At 44.4% G+C, this 25,000-nt stretch overlaps 1 protein-coding gene across 1 annotated transcript in view; it reads right to left on the minus strand.

Moving 5' to 3' along the window:
- Positions 1 to 25,000, minus strand: part of arvcfb (ARVCF delta catenin family member b) — a gene marked incomplete at its 5' end in the record, with an annotated part of 166,718 nt that overhangs the window by 39,896 nt on the left and 101,822 nt on the right. Inside the window, 4 exons of the mRNA XM_083643878.1 lie at positions 8,576 to 8,643; positions 10,858 to 10,879; positions 13,578 to 13,752; positions 13,971 to 14,088. Coding sequence (XP_083500004.1) covers positions 8,576 to 8,643; positions 10,858 to 10,879; positions 13,578 to 13,752; positions 13,971 to 14,088 — 383 coding nt within the window. The remainder of the gene's footprint in view (positions 1 to 8,575; positions 8,644 to 10,857; positions 10,880 to 13,577; positions 13,753 to 13,970; positions 14,089 to 25,000) is intronic.

The following is a 25,000-nucleotide window of genomic DNA, read 5'->3' on the forward strand; positions in this document are numbered from 1 at the left end:
GCGCTGCGGTAAATTATTCATGAACTTCGACTTTAAACTCAGGGCATAATGTCGGCGCGGAACAGGCCAAAAAACTTTCCTTCCCACTTGGACTGCGCCACTTTGAGGCAGGCTCGGCAGCGCTTAATGATGCAAAGATGCTTTATCTTGAAAAATGGATCCGCTCGAACGTGTTTGCTCGCTGCGACAGGATGTTCGCCGTGCCTTTAGGCGGGACGGCGGCTCTTTTTTTTTCTCGCCGTGGAGACACAGAGATATATTGCAGTGAGGAGAAGAAGAATCACATTGTTACCACAGAGCCACTAAGTGAGATATTTCTCCCCGATGTGCAGCGACAAACGACAGAGGCAAAGAATGATCCTGTAGCGCTTTTCCGTAATTCAATTGCGCCTCCTCACTTTTCAGACTTCAAGAGCCGAGATGCATCAGAGACAGAGATGCCTCCCATAGCAAAACACTCAGTGTTATTACAACAAACAGAGAAACTCCAGAGGGATATCAACCGGCTTATACAAGGCAATACATAACAGCTTGCGCTAGTGATGTTTGTCAACGCTAAGACCTCCCTCCAAATTAAATGCTCAGCTTGCAAGACAAAAGCAGTAAGACGCGGCACACGGTTGTCGTCTCGTTGGCACACGGGTGTCGTCTCGGGTAAACGCCGCTATTTTCTCAATTGCTCGGCCCGCGTTTGCTCGGCGGAGGACGAGCACATAAATCTCCCAGGAACGCAGAGAGCACTCGAGTGGCAGAGAGCAAGAGGAATGAGAGAGAGCGAGGGAGAGAGAGAGAGAGAGAGAGATAGAGAGCGAGAGGGCTTTCTACACAAGCCATGTATTGCTTAGTGAGATTCCCCCTAATAACGATTAAGACTAATTAGCATGATTTAGTGATGTCTTAGACTCATTTCAATAATGAAGACTACCTCCCAGCCAACGCCAAACTCATCATTGCTATGCACGCCCCCTTTCATTCATGCCTCTGCCCTGTCCATTCAAAGTCACCCACGCTTTCCCTCTCTGGCAATAGCCAATCAGCTCAAGCCATTCCTTTCCCTCGCTTTTCCGCTGAGCCAATCACCTCAGCGGTTGAGTGTACACCTTGTTGTTACGCCTCACTTGTGTTGTCGCCACACAGCTGCTGTGATCGCCGTTGACGCAGTTGTTTCGCCCCACCTCCTCCCCTGCCACCACCGACGTCATGACTCCCGAAGAATTCCCTTTGGGGGGATTCTCTATCCTATCCACCTTATTTTTGAATGCCCCACTGTAAAAAAGAATCGTGGGTACAAGGTCCGGTTTAGCGTGACTCATTGTTGCCGCGACCCGAATTATAAACCGGAAGCTGGAGTCCGTTATAAAAGTTATAAATATAGTCACGTTATAAACAACTAACCAACGCTGGAGGTCCGTATGGAAACTCGAAATGTGTGTTACTCGAAATGGTTAAAAGTTAAATCAATTTGGTGGCGTTTTACTGCCATGTAACATAGCTAGCTAGCCGCTAACATTAGCCACAGTTAGTAGCCGACTACCCACAATGCATTACGTTATCCCAGCACCTGAACGCAGAGCAGAATGGCTCTGCTGTAAAAGGGTAAAATCCTCTAGACGTGTTTTTTGTCGGGGGCTGGGGATTATCTAAATTGGTTACACCGGAAATAGAACCCATAGTTAACGTAAGGCAAAATGGCCACCAAAAATAAGGTGGATACGTCGCTGACGCCCTCCTCTCACATCTCGGGAAGAGCGTCATCATATCATGGAGTCATACACCAAAACTAATTTGTTTATTGTATCATTAAAGTTTATTTGAACCTTCTTACTCGTCTCTCATTATTGAAATGCACTTTTGATTAGTCAGCCCCACTAGAAATGACAAACAACTTGATGAATGGATTCATCACAGTGAGAATAAGCTCTGGCAGATGAAACAGCCTTCAAGTAGAACGTTTTGAAAGCTTATTGTTCACAGAAACAGTAATGGGGAGCTTGCTGGCCTAGATGTAGATATAAAGGTGACCAATAACAGAACACTTGCTAGTTGAATCCCTACTCCCTAATGTTAGGCTGATATGCATACTTATATTGAATCTGACCAAAAGGCTGCATGAGAATTAGACTGATCTATCAACTTGGACTAGCTGTGGGCAAAGCCAGACCTTCATCATAACAAAGGTATATTTATCAGATTTCTAATAGACAATATCATGTTTATATCTTCACCACAAGTCCTTTTGAGTGAGGCCAGGAGGCACGGAACCCGAGATCTCTCCTGAGCTACATAAAATGCACATCTTGTAGTTGCAGGTACATGTGCAAGAGGTACCTTAAAGTTACGCCGTTGAAAATGGCAAATAAAGTCACCTTAAATCTCCAGAATCAAACGGTTTCGTTGAGCTTGGCTAGAAAAGCCCAAAACGCGCCTTCTTCATCCGTCAAGGTCAAAACAGTGCCGCCTCAGCAAACAGCGGGATCTGAGCATTTTGTACCTGGAGCTCATTGAAAACACACCCACACACCTCGAGAGGATGTGAGGCGCTTTCATTCGGCTCCGTCGTGACACCGCTCTGACAACAACGCAGGCGAGAGAGAGAGGAGCGTGAGGTTTGTACTGTACAAACAAAACATACTGTATACACAGTCACCAGGCATCAGGTCTCAGCCTTTAAGCAAATTTTGTCATTGTGGCCAAGCTCGGTATTGCAACTCACGCGACGCCCTGTGGCCCAAAAATACTTTTCCCCATCCACATACAGTACATTAGGAAGGAAGCAGCTGTAAAACTCAGGGGTATCCAAGGTGAGTCCTTAAATTGCCCCTCCAGGGACTAATAAAGTATTTTGAATTTAATTGTAATGTTTCCCATCATTGATTGAAACAGTTGATCTGAAAATAAGTGCCTCATTTTAAAGAGGTGCGTTTACCCTCAACTACGCCCCTGAGGGTCACATATCCCGGCCGCTGCTGTCAGAAATGGTGAAATAATCGATTCTTTCCCCATAAGAAGAAGCAATGAGGTCACACGTTTTGGTGGTCACCCATTTGCGATACAACACCAGGCGCTACTGCGCATGAACATGAGCCGCACATCACGGAAGTAAACCAGGAAGAAAAACCCCTTCAAACTGCTGCATGTGCTGGCGAACAGCTGACGTTCAAATGAATGGGCGGCCATTTTCAATCTCTTATCCAGCTCTTTTAATACATCCATGAATGTGCACTTACCAGCTCCTCACCTCAAACTAACTCTTTCCTTCTCTCTCTCTCTCTCTCTCTCTCTCTCTCTCTCTTTCTCTCTCCTCCACTCACCTGACCTTTCCCCAATCAAAAGGTTTACGCTGTGGTTTCAATTAAGTGCGGGGAGAGTGTTTCATCATGTCGGGGGCGGCTCCTTAATGAAAAGCCTGCTTTCTCCACACTTCTTAATGACTTTTGTTCCGGCGCTGCCTCTCTCCTCCTGCAGCACTGTCCTGCAGGGCGCCATGAATAATGCACAGCCCGTAACTTCTCTGGACTTCTCTAATGATGTATCTGCCTGCAATAGGTTCCCTTTATAGTGCAACTGCGCTGACAAAATCGCCACCTAATCAGTTAGGGCGGACAAAGTAGCCACCTAATCAACTAGGTGCGAAGAAGCAAGCTAGCTAATTGACTGGCAAGACGGGATCACTGACTGAGCGGAAAACTCGCTATCCAGTTAGCGATGTTAACGACTTGCCTTTAGCTACGCGTTCACGTCAGTGGGCAAGCCCACCCCCTTCCCTCTGATGATGCGGAAGTTAATTGAAAAGGTGTAGTTCCTCGAATGGCCACTATGCGTCGTGGGGAAGTAGGCATTCCCCCCATGTTAAAATGCCTGACTTTGTAACAGGATTAAACATCTTTCCAGTGAGGGGCGAAACACGGTTTTGGTCTATATAGCTAATTTCACCTTTTCATAACAACTGTAGGGAGGTCGTTTTTTATATAACTCGCCCGTTTGGAGTAAAATAGATGATAGAAAAGGGGGTGATTGACAGATCGCCTGTCCAGTGATCGCGCAGCTTGCCGATCAGTCACGGACCAATAGCAGGCGGAGCTGCGGCTCTGGCGAAACTCCCATCTCACGTGAGCTGTGGGAGGACTCAACCCATTCTCTACCACTCTGCTGACGAAAAATCAAGATGGTGACAGCCAACGTTTGAACTCCGCCAGGGAGGAGACATTTAATGGGATAGCTACGTCCATATTATTTATGTCTATGTTCACGTGCGCATGATGGCTGCCTGGCGTATCCTGCATCCGTTCGGAGCATACACGTAGTGCTAATTTGGATAGGACGTGCACGACCCGAATACAAATGCATAGCTAAAAAGCAAGTATATCTCTAGCCTTCGTCTGCAGTGTCTTGATATGATATGTTGTAAAAGTGCATGTGTGCCTTGTAACTAGGCTCATGCTTAGAGATATATGAGGCCAACACTGTACTGGCCTTTCATTCAAAACTGGATAGCAGCCAGTCAGTGCCGTCCACCTCCAATATGATGGGCTTTCCTCACTGACCACAGCTTGTCAATACGCTTTTATCATTCTTATTCTTATGAGGTCAGCAGCTTCAAAGGAGCAGCTAACCCACCTCAAAGGATTTCATTAGTTTGGCTTTCAATGCTTTTACTGTCCCATTATGGTCTATATGCTGTTTCATAGGCTTTAGGCTGGTAAGAATTAAGTTGTATAGGGGAAACTGAGTCCTTATAGTTTTTGGCATGAAAATGGTCACATTTTCTTTCGACCACATCAATTAAATTCATCAAGAGCGGCCTTCAAAAACCGCACATCGGTCAAACCCTACTTGTAATCACGCACACCAGAAAGACACATTAGGCCTTGAATAGGGCTGGGTTCAAAAAATCGATTCTCCGATTTTTAATCGATTTTCATTTTAATCCTCGATTATCGATTCATATGTCCAGAGATCGATTTTTTTTTTTTATTAATTTTTTTTTTTTTTTTTTTACTAAACAGGCTAAAATATTGTGCTGTGTGTGGTAGTTGAAACATAGTTTCAAGTTGACGTTTAATTATGTTTGTAGTTGAAACAAAAACATAAATACTGTAGGCTACATGAATGGAAATGTTTGATCATTATTAATATCTACTTTTAGAAATTATATAGGCTGAAATCAAATCACTGTGCATAATTGTGAAAGTGTCTTTATTGACAGATATAAAGGCTGTTATTTACCCTTTGTCACCACGTGGTGAGTAAATATATGTGTAACTAAAACCATTAAAATTGACAACAGGTCTGCAACTTTTTTCCCCATGTATCTACTTGGCTGGTTGGAAACCCCTGTGTTACATAACTGGACAGTCATGTAATATAGGGTACAGCTCAAAAACCACGTTTTGGTATCACTAACCAAATCAATATTGAAAATTGATCGAATCGGAATCGAATCGAATCGAATCGAATCGAATCGAAATTAATCGATTCGCAACCTTGTGAATCGGAATCGAATCGATTCTTGAAATTTGAACCAATACCCAGCTCTAGCCTTGAACTATCTTTCTTTCGGTCTACCTTGCTCACTCTCTCTCTCTCTCTCTCTCTCACACACACACACACACACACAGACACACACACACACAGACACACACACAGACACACACACACACACACACACACACACACACACACACACACACACACACAAACAGATTAATCATTGCCTACTAGGCGAGGTCCAGGCTGGTCCCAGCGATGACCTCTCTCTGTTTGACAACAGATCAGCACTGATACACATGTAATCTCCCATATCGCCCTCAGCCATCGCCGCCCAAAAAGAGCTGCCTGCTCACTGCATATTGTCCACAGATGACCAGGGGATGTGTGTGTGTGTGTGTGTGTGTGTGTGTGTGTGTGTGTGTGTGTGTGTGTGTGTGTGTGTGTGTGTGTGTGTGTGTGTGTGTGTGCGTGCGTGTTAGGGGCGGTGGGGTGCACACTGAATCAACACAAACTTGCATTTTCATACAAACAAACAAACAAACCAGGTGTGTGACTTTCAGAGCTCTACAGTCACCGGAGGTTTCACCTCTGACATTTTTTTGTCCCCCCTCCTCCCCAAAGGATAAAATATTTAAATGTGCTTTAAAATATCTATGTGGATTTTGCATTGGTGATTACGGTTATTATCCATGCACTGTGCTGTCTCTGTTCACTCTGTGTGTCCGGCTAATAAACATCATATGATTTGTCTGTCTGTGCATAGGAAACGCTGAGTGCTTTCCACAACGTTCACGCGTGTGACACACGCACACACACACACACACACACACACACACACACACACACACACACACACACACACACACACACACACACAGACCGTGCATGGCATTTAGGCCTATAATGATAATTGTTTTCTCTAGATTCCAAACTGTGACAGGTGTTGTTCCCACATGTGTGTAATGTAGTAATTGGCACAAAGTAGCTGCTATAGAGACTCAGAGGGTCTCAGCTTGAAAGCCAGTGAGTGGAAAACATTCATTATCATCCTTCAAGCTCATCTGCTTTCCTTGACTTGAGGAGCGATGGAAAAAAAAGAGGCAGAATGGGCTTTACCCCGGGAAAAGTGCTGCAATTAATTGTGATCTAGTTCAATGAGAGCCCACTTTGCCTTGTTAATGTCGCTAATTAACAGTCAACCAGGAAGTGGTATTGACTTTGAGTGCCTGACACTAGATGCTGATGAGGGTGCTGCTGATGTGTAAATAGCCCCATAAGGCTGCGCTGCAAGTGCAACGCAAACTCCACAGACGCCACCTGACAGATGGACAGCCTCCCCCCCCCTCTCTCTCTCTCTCTCTCACACACACACACACACACACACACACACACACACACACACACACACACACACACGCATTCCATTGCTATAACCAACTACAGGGTCTGGGGACAAAGCTCTTTTTCTGCTGTTCAAAGCTCCACATGGTGTATTTTTCACTGTAATAAAGTTACCTTACTTTTTGCCATTACTTTGATGCAATATGCTAGCGTTAGCGTAGCACACGGCAGCTAAGCAAAGAAAGCATGCCAGTGGGACACACCGAAATGAGGAAAGCAGCAAACAAGCTGAAACGAGGAGAAATCAGTTCCCCTCCTCATTCCTCTCAATATGCTCTTTGGAGTGTATTTCTCTGTTAAATTGTCATAATTCTAGTTATGTATTCTCCCCATAGCGGGCCATCCATACAGCTCTTCAATAGCACAACTACAGTCTACACCTCCTATACAGTGTGACCTCAGTGTCAACCTCTCTGTCCTCCTCTCACAGTGTCATCATCACCATCACTTCTCCATTCCCCTAGCTAGGTGACATGAAGTCCAGTCCAGTGGACTTGTTTCAGCACAACCTCCGCTATATCAGGGCCAAATATCTTGCAAAGACAAAACACAATATTTTCCATTTGCACCTCAGTCTCAATATGAAGACTCTGAAACGAGTGAATCAGACACAGTCATTGCGCCCCCGCTGACAAAACAGGGAGTCAATCCAGCTTTGAAGCGCATTGTATTCTACATCATCATCATGCGACAACACTGATCCAAGGTACGGTTGAGACACAAAAGCTGCGTTGTTGTGGCGTATGAGACAGTAGGCTCTGTGGTCACCAATGATTTATAGCACAGTACAAGGCGATGGACTGGGATAGCTGCATCTACAATAGTTGTCCTTCAACGGCAAACGTGATAGATCTGAGAAGAACAGGATGAAACGCCGCTGTTTGTTTCCTATTGTATCGCGGCACACCGTTCCACTGTCTCAACATCAATGGAAGCCACGACGAACAAAAGGGTCACAGCGTTGTTGCTTTGACAACGCGCCATTAGTCCACTGTCACAGTAGGGACACAAAGAAAGCTACATGCCTCACAATCATTTGTTGTCGGCCACGTCCGACGTTTGCTCGCATCAAACAAATCACACTGATCTCTCCTCCGCCATGTTCATCAAAGACCCCGAGAAATGTCCCCCTCCGTGCCTGGTGGGACGACATCTGATGAGGAGAGTCATCTCCAGTCCCAGTTAGTCTCCGTCTAGCTAATGGACCCTTTTCACAGCAGTCGCCTTTTGAGACAGGTGTAACCAATAACATTAATGAGGGCCCGGGCACTGGAACGCCTACATCGAATGAAACCGTCATTAATGTGTTCATCATTATTTATTGTTTGCTTGTTTCTTTTCGCTTGTTTTTGTTTATATTGTAGGCTTTGTATGGATTATTATTGATATTGTTTTATTACTGAGGTAGAGACCCTGTATAAGCCCACCTAGGGTTTCCTGTCTCTACCCACACATTATCGTGTTGTTTTCATTTTGTAAATATGTGCAAATAAAATAAAATAAAATAAAATAAAATAAAATAAAATAAAATAAAATGAAACAAAACAAAGTAAAATAAAATAAAATAATTTAAAAAAGTATTGGTTACACCTGTGATTGCCCTGCTTTGACAGCGCATGATGGCTGCTGTGAAAAGAGCCTACAGTATAAGGGGGTGTTTGGCTTGACAGATGGGGGGACCTACCTTTCGACGGCTCCGTGCGCTTGGGCAGATCCAACGTGTCGTAGTTTTTGTCGTTCTCACCGTTTTTTCTGCCTGGGTAGAGGAGAGAGGCAGGAAGACCATGTTAGTGTCATGTGCCAGACAACCAGAGCTCAACTGACAGTGTACTGGACAGTAGGGTTAGGCCGATACAGGAAGATATCTTTCAGTTTGACCATTTTAATACTGAAATATCAATATCTGATTTTTAATTGAAAGGCCAATATCAGGTCAAGATATTGGCAAACTGATATCAGTCTAACCCTATTCAAGACCATTGTCAGAGCATCGCACCACTCACACACAAGCACGCACACAAGGAAGCATGAAGTATGGCTGCAACTAACTAACTGTCGATTAATCTGTAACCGGCAGATTAATCTGTTAATCTGTTAATTAGTTGTTTGGTCTATAAAATGTCAGAAAATAGTGAAAAATGTCATTCAGTGTTTCCCAAAGCCCAAGATGACATGCTCAAATGTCTTGTTTTGTCCACAACACAAAGATCTTCAGTTTACTGTCATAGAGGAGTAAAGGAACTAGAAAATATTCACATTTAAGAAGCTGGAATCACAGGATTTTGAAAGAAAAAAATATATTTAAGAATTACTCAAACCGAATTAATCGATTATCAATATAGTTGGTGATTAATTTAATAGTTGACAACTAATCAATCGATTAATCGCTGCAGCTTTAGCATGAAGGTTCACACTCACACACACACACACACACACACACACACACACACACACACACACACACATTACATATGACACATACTGTATACTATCCACAATGGCTACTGTATTGGCTATCAGACAATAGTATGTTCAAAGAGATGATTTGGCATCTAAACCAAAAGATATACAAGTACAAGACCACACGCACGCACACACGCGCACACGCACGCGCACACACACACGCACACGCACACCAGTGGCGCCGGAACGAGTTTGCAATTAGGGGGACATTTTTATTTTTTTTGTCAATTTTTTTTTTTCAATGTTTTTTTGCCGGCTCCCGTCAGGGCGCCGGCAAGAAAAAAATATGTTTTTTTGAACGTCTGGATGATTTTTAGCCATATTTAGAGGAATATCTAATTTTAAATTAACATTAGGATTATACTGTAGTGATGTAATTATTCAGTATTTTCTTCTTTTCTCACTCACTTGGTGACCTGCTCTCCCTTTAGGTAATTTTACAATTACACTACAACAGACAGCAACACAGGCAGAAACACTGAACTTATTATTATTATTATCACTTCGAAACACAGTGCAAAACTTGTCATCTCAACACAAAAATAAAATAACAATAACCGTATACGATTATAGCAGCAGCCAATGACAGTGAGTGCAAACAGAGTCCAGGTCTGTCTGTCTCTCAGGTGTAATAATCCCACAATGATCACGGCTTTAACAAGTGTCACAGGCTGTGTAAACAGTGTAAAGTGGGCTCTCTGTAATTTGATCCCTGGGTCTGTCTGTCTCAGGTGTAATAATCCCACAACGATCATGGCTTTAACAAGCATCACAGGCTGTGTAAACAGTGTAAAGTGGGCTCTAAGCGTCAGGGGCAGTTGCCCCCTCAGATTAAAAAAAAAAAAAAAAAAAAAAAAAAAAATTTTAGGGGGACCAAATTTTAAGGGGGACAAAATGTCCCCATGTCCCCCTTGTTCCGGCGCCAGTGACGCACACACACACACACACACACACGTTTCCAACGTAACAGCAGTGCTTCCTGAGCTGGCAAACACTTTGAATAATGCAATGGAAGGGGAGCATGGAGTGGGGGTGGGGCGACTACAGACGGAGCCAACTGGCTAATGGTCATCTCTCATGCACATGGCCATGCCCATGGGACAGTGTAGAGAGACAGACATGGGACAGTGTAGAGACAGACATGGGACAGTGTAGAGAGACAGACATGGGACAGTGTAGAGAGACAGACAGACAGACAGACAGACAGACAGACAGACAGACAGACAGACAGACAGACAGACAGGCAGATTCCTCAGCTAGACTCTTGGATGGAACTGAAATGTACGGTGATGGGAGGGAGGGGGAAGGAGTTATGAAGCGCTCCCTCGGGACTGAGCCACTACTTCCCTTCAGGAAACAAGCTACAGGAAGCTTACACCTTTATGGTGCCTAAGGGTTAGACCATATATGGATTTGCTGATATATGGGGATGACATTGTCAGGGCGGGGCGGGGTGGGCGGGGTGGGGGTGACGTGAGAGACAGAGGAGGGGGAGAGAAACACTCACCTTGATTAAACCATTCCTCTATAGTTAGCCAAGGAAGCAGCAGCAATGCCAAGAGACACAAACGCAGGGAGAAGACACAAGAGTCATGGTGAAAAAGGTGTGTGCGTGTGTGTGTGTGTGTGTGTGTGTGTGTGTGTGTGTGTGTGTGTGTGTGTGTGTGTGTGTGTGTGTGTGTGTGTGTGTGTGTGTGTGTGTGTGTGTGTGTGTGCATGCATGTGGGGATTAAGAGGCTAACAGGGTAATACATGTGAACAGTTAAAAAAAAACTCAAAGTAAAGGAGTCATCTTAAGGTAAAGATAAAGAGAGGAGATGACAGATAAAAAATGTTTAGGTCAAAAAGAGGCAACATAGGAAGCCATTCACAGTCCATAGGTGTTGTACAAAGAGCTCAGCTGGCATCAGTGGGATGCCATTATTGGAGAGAGAGAGAGTGAGAGAGAGAGAGTGAGAGAGAGAGAGAGGAATCAAGAGGGTAAGAGCAAAACAAATCTAGAAAAAGAAAGAAAGACAGAACAAAAGAAAGAAAGCAAGACAGAAAGATAGATAGACATAAAGAAAGAAAGGAAGTGGCCCTACACTGTTACGAGTTATTCCCACTCTGCACAGTCAGAGCGAGGAGGGCAGAGGCCAGAGACATCAGGACATGCCACTAGCGTTTGTATCATTAAAGACAGGGTGTGGGCAGAGTAGACATGTGCTTTAGAGAGATGAGAATTATAGGACGAATCAGCGTGATGTCGCTGCCACCCAAAAATGCGTAAATCCGCGGCAGTTAACTAGTATGAGTTGTGCCAAACAAACGTTAATATCTCAAGAAGTATACATTGCATCGCTTATATTCTGACATTCTGAGTGAGAGCAGAATTAGCTCAAGAGTTTGATGTATAATATATGCACGTCGTGTTAAAGTTGTGTGAACTGTCGCAGTTTTTAAATTGTAAACACGGTCAGTCGGCTAGAGTCAGACGGTCAAACTCAGGCTCCATAGGGTTCCAGTGCCGTTGCCACCCAGTGACGCGGTTTGTTTACCAAACTGCTGCTTGGCTGATCCCTCGTATAGCCACGAATCAGACGCGTTCATTAGCTGAAACAAAGCTTGAGCCCTCCAGCGTGTGTTGATCACAATGGTATATTTTATACCCAGGGTGGCATCAAACTGGGGGGGCAAACTTAGCCTACTTAAGGCAACAAATGACTTGGGAGAATAAGTGTATGGCCAATTCAGTGTTGCTTAACTACCTGCCGCTACGCTCTTTCATCGGGACGTGTAATGTTTCTAAACCTTTCAGAGGATACCTTCAGGGCCTGGAACAGCTAAACACGTCTCATTACTCAATGAGCGTGTGTGTGTGTGTGTGTGTGTGTGTGTGTGTGTGGAAGCATTCATGTGGGTAATTGGTTTCTCTATAAATCTGTATAGCATACATATATAAGCTTCTGTGCTGTCGCGACGCCCCGAACCCGACGGGATTCGCCGACGGGTCGTTACAGGTCAAGAGTCGCTGGCTTGTGGGTCACCCCTCATTGGCTGACTGATTAATGGCAGCCATTATTGTTGTATGGCGGAGGAGAGATAACGGTGTCGTTTAGCTAATAGCCCGGGAGGGCTGCTGATTAAGAGACTGCTAACATATACAAATGGCACATCTGTTTAGGAGGACCAATAAAGACTAGGCAGTCGTGTCAGAAGACCTCCTGACAACTGCAGATGGCGCCATCATGGAGGTCCATTATAGAACAGGCTATGTGCAAATAAAGTCTAAATCCACACAGCCTGGACAGGAAAAGAGAGATACCTGAAAAACATACAAGGTGTGGCTCCATATAGTCTCATTATAGCTAAAAGTGAATGGTCTCTGATCCAAATTTAGGGTACTATAACACAGTAAACACAGTGCTGTCTTTAAGACCTGCTCCAAAGCACTCTGAGCTGGAGCTCGAGACGTGTTTAGTTTAGCTTTGTTAATGTAAAAAACAGTTGGTTTTTAGCTTCGTCAACAAGTTAACTTGTGTCAATGTTAATGTGTAACTACTACTGTTCTATTCTATAATGTGAAGTATTTTGCCAATCAGATGTCTTAACAAGATAGTGATAGCTGACCACATATTCTGATTAGCCAGCTCACCAACAAGCTGACATTATCTACACACACATTTGATCAGATGTATCAGTAACAAGAAGTCAGTTTCTAGTTAAAAATAAAATATAAAAAAAACACAAAAGTTAACTATGACAAACTATGGGTAACAAGTAAATATTCATCACAAATGGAAGAGGTAAGATATGTGCAAAAAGTTGTAATCAAATATTTGTCTGGCATCTCTGTCGTCAATTATTTTCAATAAACGATCTGGTCTCTAACCTCCAGTTCATTTCAGTTTCTACAGGTGTGATGGAAACAAAAGGCGCAAACAGTCACTAATGAGGTGTATAATAACTCTATATGCAGCCTCTACCATTCATTTGTCCAAACCGGCATCCATTTTGGGGGGAAAACAACAACATCATTACCTGAAGATTATCATTCAATATCCAAACACTGCAGGGATCCAGACTAACTAACAACTAAAGACTGAAGGTGGCTTCATGTATTATCCCTTCAGCCATTTTGTAAGAACAGGTGTTAATGTTTTATTCATGGTAGAAATCCCACTGTGGAACAAAACTCCTCCAGTGCTCGTCATTTTGTTTGTCATGGTTTCCCCCCTCCTCACCTTTGGCCTTCTTGCCTCCGAAGCAGCCGGCGTCGTCCTTCTTCTTCCTCTGTGGCCCCGCTGAGCCTGGGGCCTGCTGCAGCGTGGACGGCTCCTGGAACTTCTCCGACCCCGGCACCTCTTTGTGGACGTGGTAGGACAGGTTCCTCATGATACAAACGCAGTTCTCCACCGACTACAGGCAAGGGGAGAGACGGGGAGGAAATATTGCGATAGAAGTGAGTGATATTCACTATTATTATTCACTATGGATGGAAATGAGCCTATGGCTAAATCTGTTACAACCCCTATGGGGTTTAATGTTTTTTGTATATGCTCCCTGACAAAAAAAAAACTATTATCAAATATCAGGCCACGTTTCAGTGTGTAAACAAGACACATGTGTTGTCCTACCTTGTTGTCCATGTCTTTCTTCCCTACAGCCGATTGGAGGGCGTGGAGCAGGGCGTCCACCAATCCCTCGCACTCCCTCAGTCTGCGCCGGGCCTCTGCCCCGTCCGAGCTCACATTTCTGGGGGGGAAAAGTTAGAGATGCAGCCTGTCAGTAAGCGTGAGAGAGGCGTATGATACAACAGAGAAACAGGCAGGTAGAACTACAGCGTTGACATTGAGCAGCTGCTCTGAACCGGTTGTGAAAGCCTGGGATGTAAGAGGAGTGTCAGCTTCACTCGGTACACTCGCCTTCTGAGGATTCGCAGCACAGCGCTGTTGCAACACGAGTCCTGGTTTGTGCAACTGTATTGTAGCCGACTTAAAAACATATCGTTGCCCTACTTTTAACGCTGATTTGTGACAAGGTGAGGCAAGAAACTAATCTTAGCAGTGTGTATGTATTCAGCGTTTGAGAGCAGGTGGAGAAGAGGAGATCAGAGCTTTTTTTCATTTAAACTGATGACTGGGTGTCTAACGCGCTGCCGTTGAGGGCTAAAGTGGTTACCATGTACAGTAGGACGATTCGATCAATATGGCTATTTGGAGGCTGATACTGATATTTCTGGACTGACTCCATCAATAGTCAATATTTTGTGGTGATATTTAAAATCTTTAATTTCGAAAGTTTTCACGACATTCCATGATATAAAGTAACTACCGGTACTACTATTACGACTATTACTACTGCTACTACTACTCAGAAGAGGAAGAAGAGGAAGAAGGAGATATTTGTCCATAATTGTGTTGTTGAATCTAATCCAGATGTTACACAGCATAAGGGATTCCCATAGAAAACCAGTGTCATATTGATTGATTATACAATAAACATGTAATTCTACAGACTGCATGATATTCCTCATAGTGGAGACTTGCATCTGTTAGACATGTGACTAACCCAAGCGTCTGATTTTGCGGCTTCGCATGCGACCCCGTGCCCTTCATCTCCCGCGTCTGTCTCAAGTGTACAACGCAATAAAGCCAAACGGCCTCAGAAATCATCGAAAGAAAATGATGAATATGAATTCTCAGTATACGCGACAACAAAGGGAAATGCCATCCCTGTTACATCAGCCAGCGAGCGAGCGGCCTGAGCACAGCTCCTATACGCGCCTGGGCAGATCTGGTGCAGCCTTAGTGTGCCTGTGTGACAGGCTTTAAAGAGGGTTAAGGGGAGGCTGGGCCAGATCTGGTGCAGTCTTTAGTGTGCCTGTGTGACAGGCTTTAAAGAGGGTTAAGGGGAGGCTGGGGCTCCCCGCTCCTCACCGGGGACTTCATTTACGAGGGCTTCCAACACACATAATCCCATTAGCCCAGCCCCAGCTAGTCCTGTGGAAGAGTGGCAGTCTTGTGGAGGTAAGCAGAGTCCTGCTTTACAGTCTGTGTGGATTGAAACATATATCACATCCAGCATAGCTAATGATGCACAATATTAGATTTTCTTTTTTGCCAATATCTGATATGACGATATTTTACAACTCTTTTAGCCGATACTGATATACTGTATGCGCAGTGTGGACCAGTGACATCACTGGTCCACACTAACTCAAATTAATAACTCATTAACTCAAATCAACTCTCAATAACTGTCAAACTAGATGACGGTTTTGAAGTCATTCATCTAGTTTGACAGTTATTGAGAGTTGATTTGAGTTAATGAGTTATTAATTTGAGTTAGTGTGGACCAGTGATGTCACTGGTCCACACTTTAACACTCAATAACTGTCAAATTAAATGACAGACTTCAAAACAGTTTACAGTTTTCTGATATACTACTGATGTTCTAATGATACAAAGCTGGTTGAAAATGGGCAGAGTGTTCCTTTCAAGAGAACATCAAGTCTCTCCTGGAATTCACACATTAATATGCCTACTCTTATCATGATGGCCCACTCAGATGCAGACATAAATACAATGCTTTTCAAAACATTGTACAAATTCACTGGGCAAAATAAGAAAACTAGGTCAACTTAGATTATGTAGAAAATGCCATATCTTTTGTGTATTTATGTAAGCATCGAGCATTTGGGCATAATTAAAGCATAATTTTATCGCCCTGTCCAGTAGTAAAGCGAGTGCTTTACAGTCATAAACATAGTATATCACATCCACTATTGCTAGGGATGCACGATGATAACGGCAATGTGTTTGGACCGAAAAACAATTTAAAATGAAATATCGTCATTGGCTTGAAACAAACATTTCTGCCGATATGACAGGCCGATAAAATGAGGCTTTAATCAAATGTTCGATTTAAGTAGGATGAATCTTACCGTTTTGATTCAAAGAAAAGTTTACATAAAACTAAATATGGCATGTTTTACATACTGTAGGTTGAAGTAGTATTCTTATTTTGCCCAGTGAATGTGTATATTTTGAAAAGCATTGTGTCTGCATCTGCCAGAGGGCCATCATGAAAAGAGTTGGTATAATAATGTTAATTCCACTACAAGAGAGACTTCATGTTCTCCGAAATTAGGTGGAAAAAAATGCATATATCAGTATTGGCATCGGCCAAAAGAGGCATGTCGGATATCGGCCCCCAAACAAACAAAAAACAAAAAACAAAAAAAACAAAAAACAATTCAATATCATGCATCCCTAACATAGCTACACATTGGTATGGTTTTAGCTCAATATATGCAGCAATTACATAACAGTACACATTTTAGCCTGTATGGGACCCAGTAGGAATTGAACCCCAAACCCTGACAGTGTTGGTGCCTTGCTCTATTGATCTACAGAGGGAATCGAACCCCGAACCCCAGCACAAGCACCGCATGTGCACCACACACAACATACTAGTATTGTACACATCAACTCCCTCGTGCATTCTCACCATCCTGGACTGTGTCTATGTATTTTGGCCGATTCATCTTAGGTGGCGGGTGCAGGGCCGAGCAGCCATTACGCACTCTGCGCTAATTAAAACTAATCTGTGGTAGAGAGCAGGCGGACAGCGGCCAGCCATCTGGACCCAACGCTCCCTCTCATAAACCAACTCATCTGTCTTTGGCCAGCTGAAAATGGCCGCCGCCTCCCCTGTAAACGGATCCGGAGGAGCGGCCGCCTCGGATTTATTTGACAGCCGTGCGTCCGGGCAGACAGACAGAGGGTTTTTATTGTCAGCCGTTTCAATTCCCAGAGTCTTTCGTGGGAGCAGTTGTCGCTGTAGAAGGTTTATGGACGGTGCATCTGTCAGACAGGGGACACAGTGGGAAGGTGCTGTTGTCTCTGGATGGATTATCTGGTGTTGTCATGTTTATGTCCTAGTCTGTACTCAAGGGCTGTAGGTACACACACTTGTCCCTCACCTCGGTGGAGTGTTGACTTTAAGTTTGTCTTTCTTTGCCGACAAAATGAATCCAAACAGGCATCGAGAGCTTAAGTAAATTGCAGCTGGATGGCCTGTCAACATGTAGAGCTTATCAGGTCCAGACAATGATAACTAAACAAGTTACTCTGACACAACCAGAAGGTCTGGTGACGGTAGGACCTAAAGGACCACATGAGACACCCAGATTGTTGGGGAAGGGGGGAGGTTGGGGGGGTTTTATCACTAGAATACATTTGATGTGAAAATCCCTCCAAAGAGTCAATTTAGGTCATCTCATTTGATTTTTTTTTTGCTTCATAAGTAAAATGGTGGTTTGTCTCAGACCTCCTGGGACAGGCAGAACCATCATAAGGGCCAGTTCTGGCCCCCGGGGCCGCAGAATCCCCAGATCTGGTTTAAAACAAGCAAGAGGCAATCTGTGTCATTTTGTTGGATTTGTCCATTGGGGTTTGTGTAAAAGCACCAGAACTGGTATAGTACAAAACAGGCAAATTTAATGACATTGTATAAAAATACAATGAAACTGCCATTTTTAGAGAATCAATGAAATGTCAATTTTCTTATCTATGACAGTCAACTATAAGTTTAGGAAATTCAGTTCCTCTTGCCTTTTACTATTCGCCCCCCCCCCCCCCCCCCTTTTTTTTTTAAACAACATACAAGACAAACAGGCTCCGACACAGGGGGGGGGGTGAGACAAAAACAAACAAACAAACAAAAAACATACCAACATTCAATATTAAGTCGTGCTACCAGTCGCGTAAGGTGCTTATATGCTTGTAAGAGGTATTGTGCCCGGGATCCATGATGGGTCCATGAGAAACCAGCCTGGCGAATCACCCGTCGCCCCCAACCTCAACGAGGTAGGCGAGAAACGGGTCCCAAATGGCCGAGAATTTCTTAAGTGAGTTGGTCCTCAGGAACCTAAGCCTTTCCATCTGTATTTTGTATTTTACTATAAATGAGCTCTGTGAGAAAACGTTGTTGTTGGTGTTGATTCTTCAGTCTCCTCCACACAGAGAAAGAGCCCTGCTCTTCAGTGCCCCAGACGTGCTTTATTTATAACGGCTGAAAGAGAAACTGCCAGCTCATCACTACAGAACCATTTTTGTGTTGGCTCCAATTCGGAAATTCTCGGGGCATCGAATTGTACTACTTATATACCAATTTTGGTAATTTGGCCTATTTCTGGCCTTGTTCTAGCTAGCTATCTTGGCTGGGATGGCTGTGAGGGGTGTTTCTCTTGTTGTGGAAGCTGGAACAATAGGTGAATGTGCATTGTGTGTGTGTGTGTGTGTGTGTGTGTGTGTGTGTGTGTGTGTGTGTGTGTGTGTGTGTGTGTGTGTGTGTGTGTGTGTGTGCGTGCATGCGTGCACGCGCGTGTGTGTGTGTGTGTGTGTGTGTGTGTGTGTGTGTGTGTGTGTGTGCAGACAGTGGCAGCCTGTCACTGTGATGCTGTGGTGCCTATAGTGTGTCAGTCTATCAGCTGCAGCGTGGGTGTGAAGGTCACTCAGAGTCAGGTGGCTGTAAGAGGACAATAGAGCTGCTGGGAGGAACAGGCTGCAGCAGGACTGATGGAGATGGATGGAGATGGATGGAGACATGGCTGCCCTCTGCCCTCGCACCAAATGGCCATATGTGCACTAACTAGGGATGCACAATATTGCATTTTCTTTGCCGATATCTGACATGCCGATATTTTCCAACTGTTTTGGCCAATTGTGATATATAATCTTTTTTCCACCTACTTTCAGACAACATGAAGTCTCTCCTGTAGTGGTATTAACACATTATGCCTACTTATGGCGTAGAGCAGCGGTAGATTCCCTGTCTACCAACATGAGGGTCGCAGGTTCGAGCCCCCGTGTTACCTCCGGCTTGGGCGGGCGTCCATACAGGCCCAGTTGGCCGTGTCTGGGGGTGACTGGGAGGAATAGCGTGATCCTCCCTCCTGTGGGTGAAAGTCCTTGCTGTAAAGAAGCAGCTGACAATTGCACATGTATCGGAGGAAGCATAATGCTAGTCTACGACTCTCCCCAGATCGGTAGAGGGGATGGAGCAATGACCAGGACAGCTAGCAGGGGCAATTGGCCAAGTACAATTGGGGAGAAGATGGGGGAAATCGGAGGGAAAAAAACTAAATATATATACTATGCCTACTCTTCTCCTGATGGCCCACCAGATGCAGACATAAATACAATGCTTTTCCAAATGTAACATTCACTGGGCAAAATAAGAAAACTACTTCAACTTCGGTTATGTAAAAAATGCCATATCTGTCCTTTCAGAAATGTTCGTTACGGGCTGATGCCGATATTTCATTTTAAAGCCTTTCTTTATCGGCCAATGCTCTAATGCACTATTACAATAAACACAACGTTGTATAAATGCAATACGAGTACTTAAACATCCAGACAAATGCACTATCAAACATACACACACGCAAACACACTGCTCTCCCCTTCACTGAGCCCACAATCTAAACACTGTAAATAAGATCGACCCTATCGACAGAACAGGCCATTACAATAAAACTAGCCGAGGCGTTATTGAGGTGTAAGCCGTGTCTCAGTTGGCGTGAGTAAACAGAATCTCCCTGGCATCAGCACTTCTCCTCCCCGTCGCAAAACCCCTGCGTCTAGGCAACAGTGGGCTTGGTTACAGTTACCATGGAGACGTGCCCTCATCAGTACCGACCGCGTCTACGGAGCAGAGGGCAAGAGACAGCGAGATACTGTGATAATATGCGAGAGGAACGAGATACAGTATGTGGCAGAGACAGAGAAGGGTTGCAACGTCCATGACTTTTCCATGACTTTGCACAACTATGTCAGACAGCGCCTCCATGAGCAGAACATGTTATTTCTGTCCTGGTTTGTTGATGTTGTTTTTCAGCCTAAAACAAAAACTCTCTAAAATTGCCAAACCATCTGGTTCCCACTGCAGTTGGAATTGCTATGAAGAAACGGGGCTGAAAACCACCGAATGCAATGACTGTGCGAAACTAGTTGTGAAATACATTCTGGCACATTCCTGTATGTGTGAAAATCCCATCCCAGATATTCACGGATCTCCCTAGAGAACTGATTGGATTCTCAAATTCTACACCTCTCTTAATTCAACTGTGTGTGTGTGTGTGTGTGTGTGTGTGTGTGTGTGTGTGTGTGTGTGTGTGTGTGTGTGTGTGTGTGTGTGTGTGTGTGTGTGTGTGTGTGTGTGTGTGTGTGTGTGTGTGTGTGTGTGTGTGTGTGTGTGTGTGTGTGAGAGAGAGAGAGAGAAAGAGAGAGCATGAGAGAGAGAGAGAGAGAGAGAGAGAGAGAGAGATGGACTTTTTTGCAGCCAAAACGACAGATTCAGCTCCACACTACTTAGAAGTTGTTAACAGGAATTCAAGATGGTTGCTCTCCAGCTCTCCTCCTCTGCTGACAGCGGCTAACAGACCGAGGGCAGAAAAGATGTTTGACTGTGGTTTTGCAATGTTTGATGTGCACTTTGATCTATTTAGCCAGACACTTGGATTGTTTCAGAGTACACAGTTTACATTTTGACTGCAGATAGCATTGGTCTAAACCCCCTTGAAGAAAAACGTTTAAATATTCAGTATTTCACCCAGAATGTCCTTCGTGTCAGGGTGGAAAAGCTTTTGAAACAGCATTCAGACATCACTGGACGCTGAAACATAACCGCTTGCTTGATGCTATTTTTCAAGTATTCATCTATATTTCATAAGGCCTTTCAGGGGTGTCTGTGTAGTGGAGAAGTAAAAGCACTCGTCTACCACCATGGAGACCCGGTTCAACTCCCAGAATACTTGAGTCCTGGTCGCTGTACTAGAGCCTCCTCTGGTCGGTCGGGGCGCTTGTTCTGGGGGAGGGGAACTGGGCGGGAATAGTGTGATCCTCCCACGTGCTACATCCTGCAGGTGAAACTCCTTGCAATCAGGTTAAAAGAAGTACCTGGCGAGTCCACATGTATCGGAGGAAGCATTGTGCTAGTCTAAGCCTGTACCCAGATCGGCAGAGGAGCAGTGACAGGCACAGCAGGGGGAGCTGTCCGAGTACAATTGGGGAGAAAATGGGAGAAAATCTGCAAAAACCTGATCAATAAAATTAAAATAAATAATGCCTTTCAGACCTGCGAAGCACGTCCCATGGATGCTGCACTCAACTCCAAGACATGAGATCCACCCTGTTCACCAATTAGAGTGTTCTGAAAACAGTGAATTGGACACGGAGTGCTTGGTCACAGGTCAAATTGACACAGCACATTCTGTCCATGCCGTGTTTACTGGCTGGCTAACAGGTTCAGACCAGACAACCACCTTGTTGGTCTAGTTTATCACCTGAGGGCGCTGTGACTGCTTTAGTCAGACCATCAAGGCTCTATATCAACCGCTATCTCCTGTGTGTGTTTGTGTGTGTTGGGGGGGTTAAGGTACTGTAAGAGGACATTCAAGCCATTATCTCAGTCTACAGTCCCCAAGGGCTAAAGCAGACCTCCCTTTTTTTTAAAGCAAATGGTCCAGAAAGGGTCAGGCAGAATGGATGTGTGTGTGTGTCATGCCACTTAAACAGTTAGGTATGTCTGTCTGGAGTCTGGACTTTAACAGCATTCTGGCTCGCTGCCTTCAGGAAAACACAAGGTTGCAGTGGCAACCTTTTAAAACAGTCAAAGCAGAGTGGTCTAGCCTGTGCTGTCAGTTTATAACAGTCAAAGCAGAGTGGTCTAGCCTGTGCTGTCAGTTTATAACAGTCAAAGCAGAGTGGTCTAGCCTGTGCTGTCAGTTTATAACAGTCAAAGCAGAGTGGACTAGACTGTGCTGTCAGTTTATAACAGTCAAAGCAGAGTGGACTAGACTGTGCTGTCAGTTTATAACAGTCAAAGCAGAGTGGTCTAGCCTGTGCTGTCAGTTTATAACAGTCAAAGCAGAGTGGTCTAGCCTGTGCTGTCAGTTTATAACAGTCAAAGCAGAGTGGACTAGCCTGTGCTGTCAGTTTATAACAGTCAAAGCAGAGTGGTCTAGCCTGTGCTGTCAGTTTATAACAGTCAAAGCAGAGTGGACTAGCCTGTGCTGTCAGTTTATAACAGTCAAAGCAGAGTGGACTAGCCTGTGCTGTCAGTTTATAACAGTCAAAGCAGAGTGGTCTAGCCTGTGCTGTCAGTTTATAACAGTCAAAGCAGACTGGTCTAGCCTGTGCTGTCAGTTTATAACAGTCAAAGCAGAGTGGTCTAGCCTGTGCTGTCAGTTTATAACAGTCAAAGCAGAGTGGTCTAGCCTGTGCTGTCAGTTTATAACAGTCAAAGCAGAGTGGTCTAGCCTGTGCTGTCAGTTTATAACAGTCAAAGCAGACTGGTCTAGCCTGTGCTGTCAGTTTATAACAGTCAAAGCAGAGTGGTCTAGCCTGTGCTGTCAGTTTATAACAGTCAAAGCAGAGTGGACTAGACTGTGCTGTCAGTTTATAACAGTCAAAGCAGAGTGGACTAGACTGTGCTGTCAGTTTATAACAGTCAAAGCAGACTGGTCTAGCCTGTGCTGTCAGTTTATAACAGTCAAAGCAGAGTGGTCTAGCCTGTGCTGTCAGTTTATAACAGTCAAAGCAGAGTGGACTAGACTGTGCTGTCAGTTTATAACAGTCAAAGCAGAGTGGACTAGACTGTGCTGTCAGTTTATAACAGTCAAAGCAGAGTGGACTAGCCTGTGCTGTCAGTTTATAACAGTCAAAGCAGAGTGGACTAGCCTGTGCTGTCAGTTTATAACAGTCAAAGCAGAGTGGTCTAGCCTGTGCTGTCAGTTTATAGAGTGGGCTCAGTGATGGGTTTAACAGAGGAAGCACTAGCACATAAATACGGTTAATGGGACGTTCATTATGAATATTAATATTGTTGTATCCCTTCCGTGAGAGGAGTCTGACGTTATGGAATTGCGATGGGCGGCGCTTAGCGCCAGTGCCCTTGGAAAATAATTTCCAACAATCCAACTTGCCATTTTCAGCATGTAGCAATGAGCTAGCGTGTACGTTTCTGCCGTTAGCTTGCCAGCTAGTTAGCGTTGTTGTTTTCACTGAGGCGGCAGGGGACTATTTACAGCGACACACAGGGAGGAGGGAGCGGAAGCCGCTCTGATTGACATGGTCGGAGCCAATGACAGAGCTTCTTAAGCGGGGAGCGGAAATCCGGGAGCGTCTGAAATCGACGCTTCCAATGGGAGAGCAGCTGTAGAGCAGGGGAGGGCTTACTGTATGCCAGCAGACTGTTTCCGTGCAGCCAGACTTCTCTCACGGAAGGGAGGGGAGGCTGGCCAGCGAGACGAAGTAAAATGTAATAAGTATATTTACTATATATTTATTCAGCCTTAACGAACTTGAAGCTAACTTCATTTGTCTTTGTCTGTTGATTTTAACTTGTCAGCTTGCAGCTAATAATACTCCTTGGCTTCAGTGTGGAATGCTAACAAAGTCAACCAACCACAAAACAAAGGACAAATGCGTGAACTTTCCCCCAAAACGTATTTGGATGGACATGTACTGTACATGTACTTGGACATGTATTTGGATTGTCAACGGCACATAGGAAGAAAATGTATTTCCAGTGTCCTAAACATATTTCTAATCTACGGTATGTCATGAACATATACAAATACATGATTTGGTGAGTTTTGTATATTTTTGTTAAATATATGAACGATACTTCACATAATTTAGTTACCGGGTAATAATTTATTTTTCATTTCATGATTTATGTATTTTTGTAGCAGGTGATTGTATTTCCTTAATATCTTCGCTTGCAATGAAAAGCGAACATCTCTGCAAAGCTTTCACACTCTTCACTGGGGAAGATGACGTGCTCAACATGGTTAATGCTTCTCCGGATAGAAAGTGGGATGCTGCGTTACCATAGCAATAAGCCCACTTATCCTTGAAGGTCTTACTCTTAAACATGATGTGTTTAAGAGTTCGTTTCCAAGGTGGCCGCTACCGCTATAGGTCAGAGACTGCTTCTTTTTTTTTATAACCACCACTAATGGGTACAGCAGCAGCAGTGTGGGAGAAGCACTATTGATCATTTACTTAAGCATTGCCATTAAACTCTGAGTAAAACAACTTGTGTTCTTTTTCAGTCCTGTACTGTCGTAATCGCTATCTAAAGTTGGAATTTAAAACTGAACTATACAACTTTACCGGGGGGGGGGGGGGGGGTGATGGGGGGTGGGGGGGGGAGCAGTGAGTACATCTTGCCAACCCATCTGCTTCAGATTGAAGCCACAGATCGGCTTCAGATGTCTAGTAAAGAATGACACATTTTGTTGCATCTTAACTTTCAAAACAACCTGCGTCAAAGATGTGTTATTGCCCACATGCTATTGATACATGATGTGTTGCTATTACCCTGCTGTGTGTGTGTGTGTGTGTGTGTGTGTGTGTGTGTGTGTGTGTGTGTGTGTGTAGACAGCCTTGAAGGAATTAGACGTCCTAAATAGTCTCATGTTTTCTCACAGCCGCAGACCCTCGCCAGGCTTGAATCACATGCAGGCAGCCACCCTGCATGCTTCATAGGAGGAACGCAGCATCTGTCACAACCATAAATTATCTTCGTACCCAGAGTTTGACCGTGGTTCTCCGGCGTCAGGAGAAACACACCTGTAGTGTGTTTGTGTGTT

This window comes from Poromitra crassiceps, assembly GCF_964638095.1.
Source record: "Poromitra crassiceps genome assembly, chromosome: 10".
Classification (NCBI taxonomy): domain Eukaryota; kingdom Metazoa; phylum Chordata; class Actinopteri; order Beryciformes; family Melamphaidae; genus Poromitra; species Poromitra crassiceps.